Source organism: Sus scrofa, chromosome 15, assembly GCF_054392235.1.
Source record: "Sus scrofa isolate SSC_HxYL_T2T_F1_AM1 chromosome 15, Sscrofa_HxYL_maternal_Yorkshire_Landrace_v2.0, whole genome shotgun sequence".
Lineage (NCBI taxonomy): Eukaryota > Metazoa > Chordata > Mammalia > Artiodactyla > Suidae > Sus > Sus scrofa.
In genome coordinates this window covers 32,562,767-32,586,575 of record NC_139397.1, presented here as the reverse complement: position 1 = coordinate 32,586,575, position 23,809 = coordinate 32,562,767, and the positions used below count along the sequence as shown (strand labels likewise).

At 40.2% G+C, this 23,809-nt stretch overlaps 1 protein-coding gene across 8 annotated transcripts in view; it reads right to left on the bottom strand.

Annotated features, from left to right (window-relative positions):
* NCKAP5 (NCK associated protein 5) overlaps positions 1-23,809 on the bottom strand; it is a 1,198,715-nt gene that overhangs the window by 946,436 nt on the left and 228,470 nt on the right. For all 8 annotated transcript variants that reach the window (XM_085001422.1, XM_085001423.1, XM_085001426.1 and 5 more), the window contains one exon: positions 7,409-7,538. In XM_085001422.1, the coding sequence (XP_084857548.1) occupies positions 7,409-7,477 (69 nt within the window). In that variant the 5' untranslated portion in view covers positions 7,478-7,538. The remainder of the gene's footprint in view (positions 1-7,408; positions 7,539-23,809) is intronic.

Genomic DNA, 23,809 nt, shown 5'->3' with positions numbered 1-23,809 from the left:
TCAAAAAAATCATACACCATGACCAGGTAGGGTTCATCCCAGGTTCACAAGGATGGTTCAACATACACAAATCAATCAACATCGTACACCACATTAACAAAAAAAAAAGTCAAAAATCATATGATCATCTCAATAGACGCAGAAAAAGCATTTGACAAAGTCCAACATCCATTCATGATCAAGACCCTCGCCAAAGTGGGTATAGAGGGAACATTCCTGAACATAAAGCCATTTATGATAAACCCACAGCAAATATAATACTCAATGGGGAAAAACTGAAAGCCTTCTCACTCAAATCTGGAATAAGACAGGGATGCCCACTCTCACCACTGCTCTTCAACATAGTTTTGGAAGTCTTAGCCACAGCAATTAGACAAACAAAAGAAATAAAAGGCATCCATATAGGAAGAGAAGAGATAAAACTGTCACTGCATGCAGACGACATGATACTATACATAGAAAACCCTAAGGACTCAACCCAAAAACTACTTGAACTGATTAATAAATTCAGCAAAGTAGCAAGATATAAGATTAACATTCAGAAGTCAGTCACACTTCTGTACACCAGCAATGAAATATTAGAAAAGGAATACAAAAATATGATACATTTTATTGCAACTCACAAAATCAAATACCTCAGAACACACCTGACCTAGGAGGTAAAGGACCTATATGCCGAGAACTATAAAACTTTAATCAAAGAAATCAAAGAAGATGTAAAGAAATGGAAAGATATTCCATGTTCCTGGATTGGGAAAATCAATATTGTAAAAATGGCCATACTACCCAAAGCAATCTACAGATTCAATGCAATCCCTATCAAATTACCCATGACATTTTTCACAGAACTAGAACAAACAATCCAAACATTTATATGGAACAACAAAAGACACAGAATCACCAAAGAAATCCTGAGAAACAAAAACCAAGCAGGAGGCATCACTCTCCCAGAATTAAAAAAATATTACAAAGCCACAGTCATCAAAACAGTGTGGTATTGGTACCAAAACAGACAGACAGACCAATGGAACAGAATAGAGAATCCGGAAATAAACCCTGACACCTATGGTCAATTAATCTTTGACAAGGGAGGCAAGAACATAAAATGGGAAAAAGAAAGTCTATTCAGCAAGCATTGCAGGGAAACCTGGACAGCTACATGCAAAGCAATGAAATTAGAACACACCCTCACACCATGCACAAAAATAAACTCACAATAGCTGAAAGACTTAAATATACGACAGGACACCATCAAACTCCTAGAAGAGAACATAGGCAAAACACACTCTGACATCAACATCATGAATATTTTCTCAGGTCAGTCTCCCAAAGCAATAGAAATAAGACCAAAAATAAACCCATGGGACCTCATCAAACTGAAAAGCTTTTGCACAGTAAAGGAAACCCAAAAGAAAACACAAAGACAACTTACAGAATGGGAGAAAATAGTTTCAAATGATGCAACCAAGGGCTTAATCTCTAGAATATAAAAGCAACTTACACAACTCAACAGCAAAAAAGTCAATCAATCAATGGAAAAATGGGCAGAAGACCTGAATAGACATTTCTCCAAGAAAGATATACAGATGGCCAACAAACACATGAAAAAATGCTCAACATCGCTGATTATAAGAGAAATGCAAATCAAAACTACCATGAGATATCACATCACACCAGTCAGAATGGCCCTCATTAATAAGTCCACAAATAACAAGTGCTGGAGGGGCTGTGGAGAAAAGGGAACCCTCCTGCACTGTTGGTGGGAATGTAAACTGGTACAGCCACTATGGAGAACAGTTTAGAGATACCTTAGAAATCTATACATAGAACTTCCATATGACCCCACAATCCCACTCTTGGGCATCTATCCGGACAAAACTCTACTTAAAAGAGACACATGCAACCACATGTTCATTGCAGCACTGTTCACAATAGCCAGGACATGGAAACAACCCAAATGTCCATCGACAGACGATTGGATTTGGAAGAGGTGGTATATATACACAATGGAATACTACTCAGCCATAAAAAAGGATGACATCATGCCATTTGCAGCAACATGGATGGAACTAGAGAATCTCATACTGAGTGAAATGAGCCAGAAAGACAAAGACAAATACCATATGATATCACTTATAACTGGAATCTAATATCCAGCACAAATGAACATCTCCTCAGAAAAGAAAATCATGGACTTGGAAAATAGACTTGTGGCTGCCTGATGGGAGAGAGAGGGAGTGGGAGGGATCGGGAACTTGGGGTTATCAGATACAACTTAGAATAGATTTACAAGGAGATCCTGCTGAGTAGCATTGAGAACTATGTCTAGATACTCACATTGCAACAGAACAAAGGGTGGGGAAAAAATGTATGCATGTAAGGATAACTTGATCCCCTTGCTGTACAGTGGGAAAAAAAATAAATTAGAAAAAATAAATAAATAAAAAGGAAAGAAAGAAAGAAAGAAAGAAAGAAAGAAAGAAAGAAAGAAAGAAAGAAAGAAAGAAAGAAAAGGTACCAGAACACAGAGAACTGTGCTTATAACCACAGCTAGAGTTGTGCAAGAGGTTGTCCAACAAAAGCTATGGCCTTAGGCAGAGTTGCCCAGTCACCTTGGTCCACATCCAGGCAGGGAGAGAATGCAAAACAATGATCTTGATCTCTCAGCTCCCAACCTCTCATGTCCTGCAGGTCATCTCACTGGCCAAACTCAGTGAGATGCCAGAAGACCAGGAATTCTTTTGACAAGGTCCATGTGGCCCATCCTCCAGGGTCACGCAGTCAGGTAGAGAAGGGTGGAGTGGATCTGAAGGGGAAAATGGCAACAAGCCAGCACATCACTTAACTGAAGCATCTAAAATATGAAGCAGGTTTTTGACAATACTTGTTGATCTACATAGTTAATGCAAGCCACTGGAAGGCCTAATTACCCTAATGATTTGGATGCAAACCATCAAGAGCCTGAAGGATGAACTGAAGGATCTGTGTGGGGCCTTTCCTGCAGCCATGAGTCTGTCAAAATAGCGCTGCAATAGGATCTGAGGATCCTGTATGGCCATCATTTTATCTTCCTTTCCATGGGAGAGAAGGAGATGGGGTACCCAGGAATTCATCACCCATATGAAAAACTGTTACTCTAATCTGTGCTTAAGAGCAAAAAAGTATTTTCTTCAAATTAAAAGATAAGCTTTGCTCTTGAAACATGAGCTGGTAAAAAAGATAATTCACTCCCCGGCCTTCTCATCAGCTAAATGCTATCACAGCTACATGTGTCAAATTGCTATACATGCAGCCTGGGGAGGATTCTGGCAACTAAAAAGGCACAGTGTGAAATGCTGACTTTTTCTGATCAAAAAGCATCCTGGGGTGGGCTGAAGAGCTTTAGGTCAAGAAGAGGCCCTGATTTCTGGGGTGATTTCTATTGTTATCGGAAAGAAGACTGTACTTGCTGTGAATGAGAGGCTACTCGGCACACTCCTACTGGGGGACGCAAACGTGGAGTCGCTTGTCTTTTTCTCAGGGTCTCTACCCCCCACATTGAAACATATTTTTCATTTCAGTTTCACTTACCTGTCACTTTCTTCTTTAAAAGGATGACTTATCAAGTAAAAAAATCATCAACATCAAAGAATACTTCAGTGTTATCCAGTCCCCAAGTGTATGCGCACAGGCATGCACACACAATTGTGACTAAGGACCACAAACTCCCATCCCCCAGGGTTTTTTTCAGTATTTGGACTATGGGTATTTTTTTTATTCTGTGGTGTGAAATTTTAAAAATTGATGCAGGAGAGTCATGATTTGATTACATAAAATAAAAAAACAGGATGAAGGAGTTCCCACTGTGGTGCAATGGGATCATTGAAATCTCTGCAGTGCTGGGATGCAGGTTTGATCCGCACTTGGCATGGTGGGTTAAAGGATCCCAGCATTGCTGCAGTGTGGCATAGGTCGCAACTGCAACTCGGATCTGATCCCTGGTCCAGGAACTCCATATGCCATAGGGAAGCCAAAAAAGGGGAAAAAAAATTATATATATATGGTAATAAGGCCTTATTCTTGCAGTACATTCTAATTACATTCTAATTTTTGCCTGCATAATATGAAAGTGGAAATTACCTCTGGACCCTTTAACTTTCAAAAATATGGGCCATAATGACAACTGTAGCGGCATTTCAAGACAAGAATTTAATGTGTTTCTTTTTCCTCTCTTCAGTTTTCTAAAGGGTCGTCTCTTACTGGGTTATTATTAGAGAATGCAAGACAAAGAACTGAAATGACAGGTGGGAAACCTCACTTCCACTCTGGGTTGTATCCTAGTCTTGCAACCTTAGGAATAGCATTTAAACTCACTGATTATTAACTAATTTTTCTGCAAAGTGAGAGGACTGGAAAACCCATTCCCGATATGGCATTCCCTGATTTAAAAATAATATAGAATAAAATAAAGTAAAATAAATATGCCTTGGGAATGAAGAGTGATATTTCTTCTTTTTTTAATTCCTTTTATGGCCATACCTGGGGCATATGGAAGTTCCTGGGCCAGGGACTGAATCCAAGCTGAAGATGCATCAACACTGGATCCTTTAACCCACTGCCCCGGGTCATGGATTGAACCCATGCCCCTGCAGCAACCTGAGCTACTGCCGTCAGATTCTTAACCTACTATGCCACAGCAGGAACTGCGCTAGGTGTTTCTTTCTCTCTCTCTCTCTCTTTTTTTTTTCCTTACATTTCCCAGCAACCTTGTCCTAGAATCATCCTTGTATGCTTCTTGCCTAGTTATGTGTGTGGTTTCGGCCTGGAGCCAAAGAGGAGGGTGCAGCATTGGGTTCAAGTCCTTTACAGGCCGGTCAGCTTTCATCTCCTCCCTGTCAGTCTCTCTGACAATCACAATAAAATTCACTTTAAGGGCCTTTCAGTGGGTATCACACCCTCAGAACCAACTTGACAAGAACCCTGTTCCTGCCACTGTCCCAGGAGCAGCATCTTATATGAGGAAAGAACCTATCAGTAAAAATAGAAGGCAAAATGAGTCACATGTCCTAAGCTGTATAATGATGAGTGGCGTCTAAGCATCCTCGTACACAGGGCCACACAGTCATGCAAGAGCATTTTCGTTTTCAGGATTCTCCCAATAAACATCCTCAGTCTGCTTCTAGGAAACAAGGAAGACATTTCGCTAGTATAAGAACTCTCCTAAGCATCATTTAGGGAGATTTAACAGGATAACATTTCTCAGGTGGTACCAAGCAAAAAGTTCTCATTTTCTCAACATTCTTTAATGCTGTCAGCCAAGAAACAGATTCACAGCCCCCACAATACACAGGGTAGAGCTGCAAGCCAATGGGAGTACAAGTTTGGTTTGGGGTTTTCAGCCAGCACAGGTAATACAACGAGCTTTATATTCACAGTCAAGCCTGTCCCTAAGGAAAATTTAAAGGAAGGCAAAAATTTCATTGCAACTCCTCAGATTTTCAGATACCCAGTGCCCTCTTGATAATCTGCTTCCCCTCCTCTCCCCCCACCCCAGCACAGCACTGCAGGCCAGCCCTCTGTGCTCTGCAATCTTTTGTTTACCAACTGCCTCAAGGAAATTCTGCTCATCTGGCTGACATCTGGAAATGATCCAAGACCTTCTATTAATGAGTGCTACTGTGAATGATTGAAAGACAATAGCTTAGCATGCTTGCTTTACAGGGTCTTTGTATTTTCTCTGGCCCCCAAGACAGAATTTAGGTTTTAGGGATTAATCAGCAAGGATGATACTTTGGGGTTCAGAGAAACTTTCCTGTGCTGCTCCTATTATACTACGTAAGCATCTGGTGAGACATATGACAGACCCTATTGGTGGGTTGATTTGTAAGAAGTGTTTTCCTTGGTAAAGAAAAAAAGGAGAGGCTGAGAAATTATCCTTTTATCCTAAGATTCCCTAGAGATTGCAAAGGGTATAGACATATAAACACACACACACACACACACACACACACACACAATTTTCACCACACTCTACCTGGAGAGATAGACCTCAGAGATGAAAAGAGGGCATAACCACTGGGAGAAGAACTTAAAATTCTCTAAGAGTTCTCAGCCTCTGAAGGAATGCAGAGGCAGAGCTCACAGAGACACAGAAGTTGACTCTAATAACAAGAGAAGACCTGGACACAGCATTTTAATGCAATTCTTTTTTCAGTTACCAGAAACTCCCATCTGTGAAGAGCTTGAGATGGGAAACCTCAGCAGTCATGGAGTAAATAGCTCATTTAGACCCTGACAGAGCCAGACCTACAGCAGCAGAATTGGAAAAGGGCAACTGATAAATCAATTCAGCAAATATTTTATTGGACAACTACTGTAATCACAACTCTGGGCCAGGGGCTACAAGTACACAAATGAAAAAAGCGCATCCATAAACAACATCCAACATCCATTTCTTCTTGAGTAGGTGACCAAGAGAGAAAGGAGTGACTCACTTCATTTGATTTCTTACTTTGTTCAGAGGCATCATTGAATAGGTGATGTCAATATCCAGTATCTTAGCTTGGACTGGAAGGAAGGGCCCACCTTCAGAAATCAGGGACTTCAAGGAGTTCCTGTTGTGGCTCAGCAGTGACAAACCTGACTAGTATCCATGAGGATGTGGATTCAATCCTGGCCTCACTCAGTGGGTTAAGGATCTGGTGTTGCCATGAGCTGTGGTGTAGGTCGCAGATGCGACTCAGATCTGGTGTTGCTGTGGCTGTGGTGTAGGCTGGCAGCTGTAGCTCTGATTTGACTCCTAGCCTAGAAACTTCGACATGCCACAGGTGCAACCCTAAAAATATATACATATATAAAGAAAGAAAAAAAAATCAGTGACTTCATCTATTTCCTTGGACTCGCCAGGTTCTCATACAGGAAAGCAAACCCAACCAAGTTGTTAAGAATGACGCCCATCAGCATTCAACTCAGAAAGAAAGTTTATGGACCACAGGATGAATTTACATACCTAAGATGGCAGAGATTTTCTTCATTCTTCAATATCTGAAATTCTGCCGAAGTCTTGTTCAACGGACCCCCAGCCTTAAGATAAATGGGTGCTAGAACAACTGTGTATCGGCCTGGCATTTGGCATCAGCCATGCAGTAGTGTTTTTGTGTGGGTTTAAGCTTACTTCAGTTGGAATTAATGTAATCATACATAATGCTGAGAGATTATGACATTTACTTATTAGGACACTATACAAACATTCCCATAATGTTCTAGCTTTTGACCTTATAAAACATGAGCAAAACAAAATCTCAGGGGATATTGCTAAGGGGGTAACTGGAATAGGGGTTTCAAAAGCACAGGGTTTAGGAAATCAGCATCAAAGAATAATGCATTTTAAGCCAAAACACATAGCGGTAAATGAATATCCAGTACTTACCATGAGACTGCTATCTAGAGAGAGCCTTTTTCCAAAGTCCCTTTTCTCAAGCTGTCTCTTTCCCTCCATGGGTGAGGTTATTTATTTTCCTTTGTGGTTTATGAGAGTCCCCCTTCTGTTGCCTGGGTCACTGCAAAAAGTGAACATGTATTTTACTATCCAAGTGAATAGCATTTAGATTCTTGTTTTTAACTTTCTAATCAGGAACAAGTGTTGAGGCCGAAAATACCCAGACCCAAATAAGAAGTTTGGAACTGGGCTCTCTCAACTCAAAAGCCCTCTCCAGTTGCCAAGGTCAGCATCATCTTTACGGAGGCCGCTGTGTTTTCATAGGTTTGGCTAATGGAACCGGAGAAGGGGTGTGCAGGATGAATCAGCAGACTGTGGAGAAAAGCAAACAGTCCGTTTCATGCCACACTTGCTTCACATCCAACCCCTCTCTATCCGCCAGCACCATTCTGTTGCTGTGCACATAGACACTATCCGCAAATTCCATGAGCTCAAACTGACAAAGCCACACTCCATATCTAAGAGCTGTTGCATCCAAGGCCCAGCGAGGGGAAACTGAAACATGAGCCTTACTTCCAACATTTAATTTTTAAAATACTTAATTTAAACCTATGTGAGGACCATTTTAAGATACCTTCACTTGTGAACAGGTTGAATCAGCCCAAATAGCCATGACTTCATTATTGAAAACAGGTAGAGTGAATCCTTGCCTTCCACTTAGATTGCTTGATATAGAACGATTCTGTGCTCTGGTTACTAAGGATGTTTTACATGTATGAAACACTAGCTTCCAGTTTTTACCAAGATATAAACACTTGAAATAAAAGAAATAGGTTTGAACCCAGGTTTTCCGACTCATTGGCCAAGTGCAACTTGGCCAAGCCATTTAAGTTCTCTGAAGCTCCTCTTTCTCCACTACAAAAACAGAAAACAATGGAAATCAAATCATATATATATATATGGTTTAAAGGCAATTAAAAATCACAGCTCAGGAGTTCCCATCGTGGCGCAGTGGTTAACGAATCCGACTAGGAACCGTGAGGTTTCGGGTTCGGTCCCTGCCCTTGCTCAGTGGGTTAACGATCCGGCGTTGCCGTCAGCTGTGGTGTAGGTTGCAGACGCGGCTTGGATCCCGCTAAAGCTCCGATTTGACCCCTAGCCTGGGAAACTCCAAATGCCGCGGGAGTGGCCCAAAGAAATAGCAAAAAGACAAAAAAAAAAAAAAAAAAATCACAGCTTCACATTTAAGTTGTCATTATGCACAGATTACATTAAAAACCACTCAAGCTTAAACACAAGTTGGCATACTTTAGTATGTCTTTGATGATTCAGAAGGCACTTTGAGGTACAGAAATTGCTCATAATCTGCACAAAACACATTTTCTCTCAGGCATTGTAGTGCTGATGTAGAAGAGCTGAGCTTAATAAAATACTCTATCAGTATCTAATAAAATTGAGAAGAAATATTTTTTGAATGATCCCAACTGCTCCAGGTTTAACAAGGATGTGACAGGCAGGACCTGACAATCCCTAAACAGTATGTGGCCTCTTTCTCTTGGTTTCATGGGCCAGGAAGAGCATTGAGACAGCTGTGGCCCAGGCAGTGAATGCTCTCGTTAGAGTCAACTGTAGGAAACTGGTGGGCTTCTTTTTCAGTACAGGCTCCCTCCTTGAGGTTAGCCATTCTTTCTATCTCACTTATAGGAACACTCATTTTAATTCATTACTGGTCTACTCAGAAACTTCTATGAGTTCATTCTGACTTCAGGATAAAATCCAGATTTTTTTTGACACCATGTTCAAGGTCTAGGTCCTGCCAACCATCCTTTGAACAATCCCCAAACATAGGAAGCACATTCCTGAAACCACACTTCTTATCATACCTCTCTCCTCCATCAGATCTAACACTCCCCTTGCCCCAGTGCCTGGCTCACATCCCACCTCCTTCAGAAGACTTTCTGAGTCACTCCACTTGGCAAGGATTCTTTTCCCTCCCAAGATTCACAGAAGCCCTTAGGGACTTCCATTAGTCATCGCCTTCATCACCTGGGTTAGTACTTTAAATTATAGTAAATTCTTAATATGGGCTTGTGGGTAGAACCTGATAGCTAAAAACAAACCCTTGGCAGCATTTTTCAGAACAAAGTTAGTGCTATGCTAATAGTATAGGCAAAACTATTGGTCAACTGAAATTTGTTTACAGGCTTGTCTTTACTGCTTTCAGCTATTTCTACCCACTTTGTAGGCCCCTCCTCATCTTAGGGACTATATACACTGGCAGCTCAGAATATTCTCTGTAATGATCAATCCAGCTAGAGAGACTACTCAGACTCTGAAATTTTCCCCTCGCAAAAAAAAAAAAAAAAAAAAAGCCTTCCTAAGTCTTATTCTCAAGAGCCTCAGGGTTTAACAGGTCACAATAGATGAGATTTTGGCATTGAGCTCACATTTATTAAGTGTCTAATGAATGGTGGACTCAGTACTTTAGTGTTAGTGACATACCATGTATAATAGAGACCAAGTCCCTGCCTTGGTGGAAATTACATCCCAGTGGGAGGGTCTAAAAAACAAATAAGCAAACAAACTATGATAGGAAGGAAATAACCTCCAGTAATTGGTGTAACAGAGGGTCAAGGATGTTGCGGGGTGGGGGGGGGGAATTTTAGATGGAAGCCCGAGGATAGAATCCAGCCTTGAGAAAACATGAATAAAGAGCATTCCAGGTAGAGGAAAGAGCCTTTCTGCTGGGATGTAGATGAGAAAGAGATGTGTGTGCTCTAGAACTGGGCACCAGTTTTTATAGAAGCAAAGCACACTAGGAGGAGAATGTGTGGGAAAAATTGTGATGTAAACAACTAGATCAGACAGGGTCTTGCAGGTCAAGGTAACTTTGTTCAACACACAATGGTTTTATTTTTGGGTCAGGTTCTCTACTCCTTACTCACCAATCACGTTAAAGAAATTGTTTAACACATTCAAGCTCAGTCAATTCATTTATGAAAGGCTGTTCCTAATAGGACCTTCCTCATGGTGGGGTTGTTGTGCTGATAAATGAGATGATCCATTGAAAGATCACATAGTAGGACTGAAATTGAGTCCCTCTAAAACCAAGTTTCTCTGCTGAGTTTATGATTAAGGTCTCAATCCAACATGTTATTCTTTTCTTGTCCAACATCTGTTCTCTTCAAGATTGCAGAGTATTAAAAAAAAAAAAAAAAAAACGGAGGGGGAGGATTGAAATCTAGCAGGACCCCATAGGGCTCTTGGGTACAAATCCTTTCTGTGTCTCTATTTCCTGTTTGTAAGGAAATAGTCTTCATTCAGCCTCCATGACCTTCCCTGAGCTGCAAAGGGCAGGTTCAAACAGTTACTCATTAGGGAAGGGAGGGGATGCAGAGACCAGGGAGGAGGAGTCAAGGAACAATAGTGAAGCCTTGGGGCAGGCTCCTGGCTCCTCCTCAAGCAACATACTTAACAATATCTCTGAGTTCTCTGTAGGAACTAAGGCTCCCTCCCAGGCAGAGGATGGCAAATTAAGGCTGAGGACAAGATTCCTGCCTTGTTACTGTACCACCAGCCATCAGCTGTAAGTCATGCACCTCAAATTCTACCTATAAGAACTTTTCCCTGAAAACCATCAGGGAGTTTAGGGGTTCTGGACAAAAGCTATCCATTCTCTTGGCTTGGCCCTGCAAGAAACCTTTCTCTGCTCTGAGAGAGAGAGAGAGAGAGAGAGAGAGGGAAAGAGAAAGGAAGGAAGGAAGGAAGGAAGGAAGGAAGGAAGGAAGGAAGAAAGAAAGAAAGAAAGAAAGAAAGAAAGAAAGAAAGAAAAAGGAAGGAAGGAAGGAAATAAAAAATAAAATAAAATAAAGATCACACATAATCTTTAAATGTTAGATACATTGATTAAGTCTCTGGTAAATAAGATTAAACCTGTTAAGCAGCAACCCTAGTGGCTGGATTTTATGCCTAGTAATAAGCTGAAGAAGCTGTCATTGTGAGAACCAGAGATTCCTTCTGACAGTTCTCAAATACTCTGGCATGCTATGTGGAAGGCTGATTAAACAGCGTAACCCAGTCAATTTCTTTCCATGCTTTATTGTGCTAATTATATAGGCAGAGACTGACACTAAAAACACGGGGCAACTAATACAGCACAGGTATTGACCCATCAGAAGGACACAGTCAATGGCAACAAGCATTACAGCTTTAGCAGTGTGTCCTGGTCAATCATCGGCCAACATTTATGAACTACCTCTACCCCAAGAACTTGAAAATTGGTGAATTAAACCATACAACAATCATGGAAAGGATCCAAAAGGATCCAAACAAGGCCACACCAGGATGTGTCAGTATGAAAAGGGGAGGGGCCCATGAAGGAAAAGTCAGGAAAGCTGACACACAGTGTCCCCAGCACTGCAGCAGAGAAGAGTGCCCTCACATCCATAAACCCAACAAGGACTGTGGAAAAATGGGCATGTCAGACCCCAAAGACACTTCAGGAGGACCCTGGTCATTTGTATCATCCAACAAGTTCCTTGTTCAGAGACCCATGTCATCAACCCCCTAATTTTACTTGATTCCCATGTAGCTTTACTTACAATGAACATGCTGATTAGCAAATATAAGGAGGCAAACTTTTGGAAAGTTACATTTTTAGCAAAAATTGGCAATTTGGCATCTGTTTATAGTCATTATTTATATAGTTGCTCAGTATATTAGTCAGCTTGTGTGGCCATAAGAGAATACCACAGACTGAGTGGCTTAAACAATAGAGATTTATTTTTTCACAGTTCTGAAGGCTGGAAGTCCAAGATCAAGGAGGTGGCAGGCTTAGTTCCTGGTGAGGTCTCTTTTCTTGACTTGCATTTAACTGCCTCCTCCATGTAGCCTCACACTGTCTTTTCCTTTGTATACATGCCTCCAGTGTCTCTTTCTTTTCTTTTTCTTGTTTTTATTTGGAGGGTGGGGGAGTTCCTGAGCCAGGGATTGAAACTGAGGCACAGCAGTGACAAAACTGAATCCTTAACCACTATGCTCCTTTTCTTTCTTTTTTCCTTTCTTTTTTCTTTCTTTCTTTTTTTTTTTTAACAGCCACACCTGCAGCGTATGGAAGTTCCCAGGGCTGGGGGTCAAATTGGAGCTGCTGGCCTACATCACAGTCATAGCAGATCCTTAATCCACTGAGTGCAACCAGGGACCTCACAGAGACAACATTGAGTCTTTAATCCACTGAGCCACAATGGGATCTTCCCCTGCCTTTGCTTATAAGAACACCAGTCTGACTGAATGAGACTCCCATACTTAAGATTTCATTTACCTTCTTCCTTAATTACCTCCTAAAATGTCCTGTTTCCAAATATAGTCACATTGGAAGGTTAGGGCTTCAACATAAGAATGGGGGGAGGGGATACCCTTCAGTTACAAGACTTACTTTCAGGAGTTCCCCTGGTGGCTCAGCGGAAACAAATCTGACTAGCAACCGTGAGGACACAGGTTTGATCCCTGGCCTTTCTCAGTGGGCTAAGGATCCAGTGTTGCCATGAGATGTGGTGTAGGTTGCAGACACAGCTCAGATCCTGTGTTGCTGTGGCTGTGGAGTAGGCCAGCAGCTACAGCTCTGATTTGACCCCTAGCCTAGGAACCTCCATATGCCACTGGTGCAGCCCTAAAAAGACAAAAAAAAAAAAAAAAAAGTTAAGTTTCAATCAGATTTCAAAGCCATGTCACATCTCAGTGGACTAGGTCTTAAAACACTAAGTGAAAACTCTGGATGTCAGTGGCTCCTCCCAGACTCCATCCCTCTCTGCTGATTATTTGACTGCTGGATATCACTACCACCCCTACTCACCCTCACCTTGCCCTGCTATGACTTCTCTGTATCAGAGATCTACAGATGCAAACTATATTCTTAAGACTTAGTGGATTGGTCAAGTTGGATTCAGCCAAGAGGAGGCAGTGAGAGATCGGAAACCAACAGGAAGGGAGAAGCCATTCTACTTCCAGCTCCAGATGTGCAGGACGAAAAGCAGGGGACTATTGTGATTTATTCCTCTAATACTTATCCTAAGAAAGGGCAAGAGTACCTTCCCAGCCTTTGAGTACCACCACCTTATACCTTTTGCTCTTCAAGCCCTTCTAACAGCTTCATAACAAATTCCTTGCATTAAATCCCTCTCTGCTTGAAATATCTAGAGCAGGTTCTTTTTTCCAGGCTTCACAATGATTGATGCACATTCCATAGAGATGCCTTTGGATGGGCAGTCAGCCTTCTGTGGGCAACTCCTGTCATCTTTGCCATGAGACTTCTGAAATAACAGCATGGGATTTAAAATTTTACTAGGCACTTAGGTCCTGGAGAGAAGGAACAGTATTTTAGAGTCTACCTTCTCCTAGGTAGTATAATGCCTGATCAGAGCAACATGGAGCCACTCAATGAGAATCTGTGGTTTGCATGAATAACTGAATACTTGAATGTTTATAACTGTTGTCCGAACACATAAAGAGCAGGCTGGCAATTTTACTAAAGCAAAGAAACACTGTGCACATTTATAACACTGAAATTATTTTCTTAGAAAAATACCCAGCCATACTCAAGCCTCAAAGAAAACATTGTATTATGATTGTAAAATCATCCTCAACCTAAACATTCCTTCTCCGCCCTATCTGCATTTACAAAGTACCTTAATCCAATCATGTTCGTGTCTTTTCTATGGCTTCTCCCACTCTGATTATAAAGAGCAGAGATCCGGAGTTCCCATTGTAGCTCAATGGGTTAAGGACCCAATGCAGTCTTTGTGAGGATTCAGATTTGATCCTTGGCCTCGCTCAGTGGGTTAAGGATCTGGCATAACTGCAAACTGTGGCATATGTCTCAGATGTGACTTGGATCTGGTGTTTTTGTGGCTGTGGACTAGCCCAGCAGCTATAGCTCGGATTTGACCCCTAGCCTGGGAACTTCGATATGCCACGGTTGAGGCCCTGAACAAAAAGAGAGAGAGAGAAAAAAAAGCACAGGTCTGCCTCTGAGTACTGGGCTGGATGCCTTTTGCATGGGGAAGAAAACGGTCAGAGAGTTTAAGGAAGACAGGATATTAAGCATCTTCTCGTGACTGATGGTCATTGATAGTGATCTTCCCTCACATACATCTCTTTCTAGCTGATTAAAGTACTATCTTGGTATCAGCAGAAATCTGAGTTGGCCTTAATAAACTCTTTAATGTTCCTCACAGATAGTAATGGCTTTTCGGGGCCAGATAGACCCTTCAGTATTCCTAAAGAAGGCAGTAATTCCTTTTGTGTTCTGTTACACTTTAATAGACTATATCGTTTTCAAGGGACAATAACCAAACCACACCATGAAACAGAACCATGAAGTCATATTTTCTCACACAGGGAATAGTCTCACATACATCCACACTCACACATACACACTCATGCTCACACTCATTCTGAGAAATGTTTTCTCCACAGAGAAAATGTTTTCTCCACGGAGTAGGAAAATCAGAGAGGCAGAAACTCAGATGGAGAAAATGATTCTCAGAATGAGTGTGAGCATATGAGTGTGCGCATGTGTGTATGTGTGAGTGTGGATGCGTGTGTCTGCATTGTGAGACTATTGTGTGTGAGGAAATATGACTTTGTGGTTCTGTTTCCTGGTGTGCTTTGGTTATTATCTCTTGAAAATGATATAGTCTGTTAAAGTCTAGCAGAAAAAAAAAAGGCTTACTGCCATCGTTCTCTTGCATTTGAGTGGACTGGCAACGAGACCCTACTGTATATATAGCACAGGGAACTACATATCTAATCACTTGTGATGGAACATGATGGAAGATAAAATGAGAAAAAGAATGTATATATATATGTGTGTGTGGGGGTTACACACACACACACACACACACACACACACTGGGTCACTTCGTTGTATAGCATAAATTGACAGAATAGGAGTTCCCGTCGTGGCGCAGCAGAAACAAATCCGACTAGGAAACATGAGTTCAATCCCTGGCCTCACTCAGTGGGTTAAGGATCTGGCGCTGCTGTGAACTGTCGTGTAGGTTGCAGATGTGGCTCGGATCCTGCATCACTGTGGCTGTGGTGTAGGCTGGCAGCTGTAGCTCCAATTAGACCCCTAGCCTGGGAACCACCATATGCTGCAGGTGTGGTCCTAAAAAGACCAAAAAAATGAAATAAAACAAAAAAAAATAAATAAATTGACAGACCATTGTAAATCAATCATAATAAAAAAATAACAAAACAAAGAAATAAAAAATTTTAAGAAAAAAAATGCTAAAGTAGGGCCAGAAGAAAAAAGGAAAATGGTAGAGCTAAAAGAAAGATTTGGCTTCTGGCACTCTGCCATGTACATTTGAGCTTATCCATAACTTCTCTGAGTTAAGATTTCCTAATCTGTTCTCCCCAGGTTATTGTCAGGTTTCCATGCAATAATAACACATGAAAAAGCCCTTCCACATCTAGATTTAATATTGTTTTCCACCAGCTGCATTAAGCAACACACAAGGCAAGATATGACTGCGTGCAGCTTAATAGCATCCAGAGAACAGAGACTATGTCCAAAACATGGGCATCTCCCTTGAGCATCCAGCACATGCACTCCTACGTAATATAAACCCTACAAAGAATCACTGCAGCATTGAACATGCCAGGGACAAATCAAAGGGCAAAGACACATCTGCTGACCAGGTAGCTCAGCAGATCACCACCCTGGTTCCTCTGTAGAATCTCCTAGGGAGCTTGTAAAACTTACCAATACCCAAGACCCACCCCAGACCACTGAAATCTCTAGAGGGGGGGCAGGTACCAACATTAGACTATGGGGACAGCAGCCAGAGTAGTAACCACTGGCTAGAGCAGTGGTTCTCCAACTTTGCTGCATTTTAGAGTCAACTGAGGAGTCACTGAAGCCCCTTCCCAGACCAAATACACCAGGAATGGATGGCTAAGGGTAGTTAGACTCACTCCTCATCACTTTAAGATCCCTGAATGATTCCAACACACAGCCAATGGAGCACCAGTTCATAAGGGGGGAGGTACCACCTTTTCTAGAGCTACTTCCTTTTCTCAAGGGCGAGGAACACAATTGCTGGCAACATCAACTGCCTTTCTTTAGCCACTGCAACCGGCAATTCCTGATTTTCAAACTCTGACCCAGAGGAAGAAGAGAAACATTAGATATATACAGTAGACACAAACGGTTTGGAACCAGACCTTCATCCCACCTCAGTTTCTCAAGCAGGCTTAATTTTTTTTTCCTTTTTTTTTTTTTTTTTGGCCATGCCTGTAGCATGTGAAAGTTCCCAGGCCAGGAATCAGATGGAACCCTTACCACAGTAGTGACAACCCCAGAACCTTAACCCACTGAGCCACCAGGGAACTCCTAATGTATTTTGCTTTGTGTAGATAACAATGTTGACTAAAGAAAGAAATAACAAATCTAGATTCCAAATTAAGGTGCAAATATAATAGAAATGCAGGGCGAAGACATCACCTAGAAAAGGAGGGAAAGAACTTCCTACACCAAGGACAAGAAGAGAAAATCTGGACCCAAATGCTTCCAAACCTGCTCACTCCTTTTTCCCCTCTGCCCTCCAGAAGCATCCTGTTCTCATTTCAAAGTGCAAAGCAGGAGAGAATCTGTCAGATGTGTGTATAGCTACCCAATAGAACACTTGAAACTCCTGTCAGCTTTGTATTGAAATCTTTTCATCCTGATTAAGTCTACATAAAGGAAAGCAACTGGTTTTCCTTATACTTTAAACACATACACACAACAGTTTCCTTTCAGAAGATATACTGGCTCAATAACTTTCTGCTCTTGATACATCCATTTATGAGTCATATACATAAGGGTGTGTGTGCGTGCACAAAATGCATATGTACGAGTGTGAGTGTGTATGTGTATGCTTTTGTATGAGTGTGTGTGTGTATGTGCACTTCACTCTGATTGAAAACTGCTGTCTTGATTCTGGACATGAGTATGAAAAAATACCAAATTATGAGACTTTAAACCATAAAATGTCTACTTAAATCGTAACAGCACCTTGAAATTCATTTAGAAGATGACTAAACGCAAACAGACTTCCAAATATAGTGTCCCATCCTTGCCAGATAAATTAGCGGCTGGAAAGACTCTCTGAGGATGTGACAAAAGGTTTTTACTTTGAAGTGGAGGAAAATTTTGCATGAAGATGAAAACCGTTTTTTAAATTTTTATCAAAGTATATGTGACTTACAAGATTATATTAGTTTCCAGGGTAAAATATAGAGATTCAAATTTTTTATAGATTATCCTCCATTTAGTTATTATAAAATATTGGCTCTGTTCCATGTTATACAGGGTATCCTTGTCATTTATTTATTTTATACATAGTAGGTTGTACCTCTTAATCTCCTACCGCTATTTTGTCTCTCCCCACTCCCCTCTCCCCACTGATAACCACTCATTTGTTCTCTAGATTTGTGAGTCTGTTTTTTTTTTGTTGTTATTGTTGTATTTGCTAGTTTATGTTTTAAATTCCACATATAAGTGATAACATAATATTTGTCTTTTTCTGACTTACGTCACTAAGCATAATGGTTTCATGAGCTCATATTTTTAAACTTCTCACCCTAGAAGCTGGTCAGTAGCATATAGTTGATGACTTTTTAAAAAATTTTTTTAAAATTATAGATGATTTACAATGTTGTGTTAGTTTTAGGTGTACAGCAAAGTGATTCAGTTATATATATACATATATGCTCTTGTTCAGATGGTTTTCTGTTACAGGTTATTACAAGATATTGAATATAGTTCCCTGTGCTAATACAGTAGTTCCTTGTAGCTTATCTCTTTTATATATAGTAGTGTGGATATGTTAATCCCAAACTCCTAATTTATTTCTCCTCCCCCTTTCCCTTTTGGTAAACATAAGTTTGTTTTCATATAGTTGATGATTTAAATGCTGGACAAACCCCTAAGGATCACTCTCCCATGGCCCCCTCCAAGTGGTACATCCAACAGAGGAAACTAGGGGTACAGAGAAATCTTGGTCTGGAAATCTTGGCTGTTGCTCAATATGCAGCTTCAGGAAAGTGGAATGGTTAAAGAATTGATGTAAATGTAAACCAAAGTCTTTATAAACAAAGGACAGGGGAAGCTCCTGGAACCTCTAAAATGTCCAAAATTCAGTACATTCCAACCCTTACTAAAATATTTTAAACATTGAAATGTAATTCATATACTACAAAATTCTTCCTTTTAAAGTGCACAATTCAGAGACAACCCATTTTACTAGCCAATACTCATTTGTGACAGAAACTGGTCATGTGCTATGGAAATGCGAAGAAATTCCCTCATCACTGCTTGAGCTTCATCAATCCTGACTGTCCCATGTCTCCATCATTTTGTTTAGCAGCATCCAGGCCAGTCCCGAGTTTCAATTCTCTAACTAAAAGATTCTGTGACCTTGAGCAATTTATTTAACATCTCTTGGCCTCCATTTCCTCATGGATAAAATCAAGATAATAATAACAGCAATCATCTTAATAAGATTGCTTTCAGGATTAAAATGATGCCTGCTTTAAAATACTGGAGTATATATTCAATAATTGTTCATACAACCAAATTCCTTTCATTCAGAATTCAATAATATTTATCTACATAATATCTATTTTGTCCCAGGCCTTGTGTTAGGCCCTGCAAAGAGAATGAAAGACATAGAGACAGAGAGAGAGAGAAGGAGGAGGAGGAGGAGGAAAAAGAAGAATTGGGGAGAGGAGGAGGAGGAGGGGGCAGGAAGGGGAAGAGGGAGGGATGGAGGAAGAGGAGAGGCGGAGAACGAGAAGAAGAAAAGAAAGAGAAGGAAAGAAAAAAGAAAGGAAGATGTAAAGTGCATATCTTCAAATTTCAAGGAAGTTCAAAGTTTAAGAAGGGAATATCTATACATCGATAGTAAAAGTTTGAGTTCCTGCTGTGGCACAACTGGATAAACCAAGTCTGCAGCTCCAGGATCCAGGTTAGATCACTGGCAGAGTAGGTTAAAGGATCAGGTATAGGTCGCATAGGCGACGTAGGTTGGCAGCTGTGTCTAGGATCTGATCCCTGGCCTGGGAACTCCTAGGAGCAGCCAAAAAAGAAGGTTAAAAAAAATGAATGTGGTGTTCACAGCCGCCGCTACACCTCCATCCCTCGCCAGCGCCAGCACCGCCGCTTTTAGCTCACTGAGCAACAGCCGAAGGAGAAGGGGGATAAGCAAGGACGTCTCTATACCATGGCTCCTACAAAGCATTACAGCCCGCAAATTGACTGGAGGTAAGCACCGAGGAAGCAACTGGCTAGAAAAGCTGCTCGCAAGAGTGCGCCCTCTACTGGAGGGGTGAAGAAACCTCATCATTAAAGGCCTGGATGGATTAAAGACCTAGATGTAAGATCAGACACTATAAAACTCTTAGAGGAAAACATAGGCCAAACTCTCTGACATAAACGACACCAACATCTTCTCAGATCCACCTTAGAGTAATGACAATAAAAACAAAAATAAACAAATGGGACCTAATTATACTTAAAAGTTTCTGAACAGCAAAGGAAACAAAATGAAAAGACAACCCACAGAATGGGAGAAAATATTTGCAAATGAATCAAATGACAAGGGATTAATCTCAAAAATTTATAAACACCTTCTGCAGCTCCATACCAAAAAAACAAACAACCCCATCCAAAAATGGGCAGAAGATGTAAACAGGCAGTTCTCCAAAGAAGACATACAGATAGCCAAAACACACATGAAAAGATGTTCAGCATCACTCATTATTAGAGAAATGCAAATCAAAACCACTCTGAGGTACCACCTTACACCAGCCAGAATGGCCATCATCAAAAACTCTACAAACAACAAGTGCTGGAGAGGGTGTGGAGAAAAAGGAACCCTAGTACACTGTTCGTGGGATTGTAAATTGGTGCCACCACTGTGGAAAACAGTATGGCGATTCCTCAGAAAACTCAAAATAGAACTACCATTTGATCCAGTAATCCCACTCCTGGGCATCTATCCAGAGAAAACCACGACGTGAAAAGACACATGTACTCCAGTGTTCATTGCAGCATTCTTTTCAATAGCCAAGACATGGAGACAACCTAATGTCTAGCAACAGAGGAGTGGATCAAGAAGAAGTGGTACATATATATAATGGAATATTACTCAGCCATTAAAAGGAAAGAAATAACAGCATTTGCAGCAACATGGATGGACCTAGAAGTTATCATGCTAGGTGAAGTCAGCCATACAATGAGACACCAACATCAAATGCTATCACTTACATGTGAAATCTAAAAAAAGGACACAATGAATTTCTTTGCAGAACAGATACTTACTCACAGACTTTGAAAAACTTATGGTCTCCAAAGGAGACAGTTTGGGAGGTGGGGGATGTGCTTGGGTTGTGGGATATAAATCCTATAAAATTGGATTGTGATGATCATTGTACAACTACAAATGTAATAAATTCATTGAGTAATAAAAACAAACAAACAACAAAAAAAAAATAAAGGCCTGGTACCCTGGCACTCCGTGAAATCAGACATTATCAGAAGTCCACTGAACTGCTGATTCAGAAGCTTCCCTTCCAGCATCTGGCGTAGGAAATTGCTCAGGACTTCAAAACAGATCTTTGCTTCCAAGGTGCAGCTATTGGTGCTTTGCAGGAGGCAAGTGAGGGCTATCTGGTTGGCCTTTTTGAAGACACCAACCTATGGGCTATCCATGCCAAACGTGTAACAATTATGCCAAAAGACATTCAGATAGCACAGCACATACGTGGAGAACGTGCTTAAGAATCTATGATGGGAAACATTTCATTCTTTAAAAAAAAAAAAAAACAACAACCATCTTCTTCCTGTTATTGGTAGTTCTGAATGTTAGATATTTTTTTTCCCCCATGGGGTCAGAAGGTACCTAAGTACATGATTGCAAGTGGAAAAATAGGGGACAGAAATAAGACATTAGCAGTTTTTCCATTTTCATTTGTGTGTGAATTTTTAATATAAATGTGGGGACATAAAGCATTAATGCAAGCCAAAATGTTTCAGTGAACAAGTTTCACCAGTTCAACTTTATAAGAACTGTAAATAAACCTGTTAAATTTTTTTGGAAAAAAAAAATGTGAATGAATGAGTGAAAGGTTTCAGCACAAAAATTTACTGTTGGTTTGGATAACCTTGGGAAAACTTGCTCGTATTGTCATTCAAAGTATTGCCAGCTAATTTCCGGATACAAACCATTGCAACATTTTTACAGTGTATGAACTAAAAACCAAGAGACAGAATGGCAGGGGCTTGGACCAGGATAAGCATTTCAGCTATGGCTGTTTTTCAGAACCATCTGTTGTTTCTCTTTTTCTCCCCGCCCCCCCCTTCTTTCTTTGTAAAGATTTCCCCCACTTTTTAGTTCCCTCCTCAGCCTCTCCTCCATTTAGCGCTTTAAGAAAAGGTTGTAGTTCATTATGTGTAATGTCTACCCGTTGCCCGTAAACTCTTTAAGGAGAGAGTCCGTGTAGAAATGAAACAAATAAATAACTTTTCAAAATAAATAAAGTGTGCACATAACCCCAGTGGATTGGAAGACTATTTAGATAAGTAACTAGGGAAAAGAATTTTCACACTGTGTCATCTGCTAACGCTAATGAGTTAATTAAATTAGAAAAATTCCAGTGCCAAAAGTGAAAACATCCAAATACGTGGGATGCTGGGGGAATTATAGACCTGTTAGGAAATGCGTTCTGTTCCAGCTTATTTTTTTCCTTTGAGAAGGCCATGGAGAGCTACACTTGAAAAACCATCCAATTTCAAGAGAGTATTTTCCATCTGGGGCCAGTTGGATAGAGTACGCTTTAAACTCTGCAAAGCCTGCTGAGAGGCAACATGATTTGTGAAGAAAACAGTTTATGAAAAGCAACGTTTTGTGAAGATCCAGCAAAAGATTTTACTGTGAAGTTCCCATACATTGCTGAAGTAATTATTTCTATTAAATGTCTCAGTGCACAGATGAAAAACCAAAATGATTCAGGAAATGGATATGGTAAAATCAATTGGAAGCCAATACATTTTAGCCAAGGCTTTCACTGGTAATTAGAATATTTCTTGCTACCTGGAAGCTTTCTTCACTTTATTCTCTTTTATAGTAACCTCCTTCCACCACAATGCCCCTGCCTCAAATAACCCTGATGTGAAAAAAAAAAAAATGCTAAAAGCCTAGTAAATCAAAATTAAGGGGTTAAGTCTTACAAGTCCATCAATATGCTGAAAACCAGAGAAAGAATTCTTAGTAAACCAAAAATGCAGAATATGACATTAAAAATGTCCTAAGTTATAATAGCTGTCAAAATGAAACATCTCAAAGGTGTTTACTTTCTTTTTTTTATTACCCAAATGAATTTATCACATCTGTAGTTGTATAATGATCATAACATCCAATTTCACAGGATTTCCATCCCATAACCCAAGCATACCCCCCACCCCCCAAACTGTCTTCTCCGGAGATCATAAATTTTTCAATGTCTATGAGTCAGTATCTGTTCTGCAAAGAAATCCAGTCTGTCCTTTTTTCAGATTCCACATGTCAGTGAAAGCATTTGATATTGGTATCTCATTGTATGGCTGACTTCACTTTTCATGATAATTTCTAGGTCCATCCATGTTGCAAAAAATGCTGGCATTTCATTCTTTCTAGTGGCTGAGTAATATTCCATTGTGTATATGTACCACATCTTCTTGATCCACTCCTCTGACGATGGACATTTAGGTTGTCTCCATGTCTTGGCTATTGCAAATAGTGCTGCAATGAACATTTAATTAAATGATCCTTAAATAAATAAATTTATTTAAATTTATTATTTATTTAAATAGTGCTGCAATGAACAATTTAATTAAACATCTGTTTACTCAAAGAAAGTAAAAAAAAAAGATGTTTACTTTCTTTGAGTCAATGTTTGAGTGCTATTCACTAGGGGGAAAGAAGTGAGCTAAAATCTCTCTAAAAGATAAAACAGTTGATGACTACCCACTTAAACTGATAGCCAGAAAGACTTAAGTTTAGGTTTTGCTTGTGTATATATATGTGTACAGTATGTATTTATATATGCTATACAAATATATGTATATGTGTTATACATACACATATATCTGTAATTATTTATGTAAATATGGTCATTCTTTCTCTTTTTTTCATTTCTCCCAGTTAAAGATAACAACAACCAAAACTTATTATTTGGGCTTCTTCCTTTTTTTTTTTTTTTTTTCATGTGATGGTTTGTTTCTTTTTATTTGGGCTTTGGAGGCTCAAGAATAAGAGTTATATGAATAGTGGGGTAAACCACTACTTCCCAAATTCAAGAACAGGA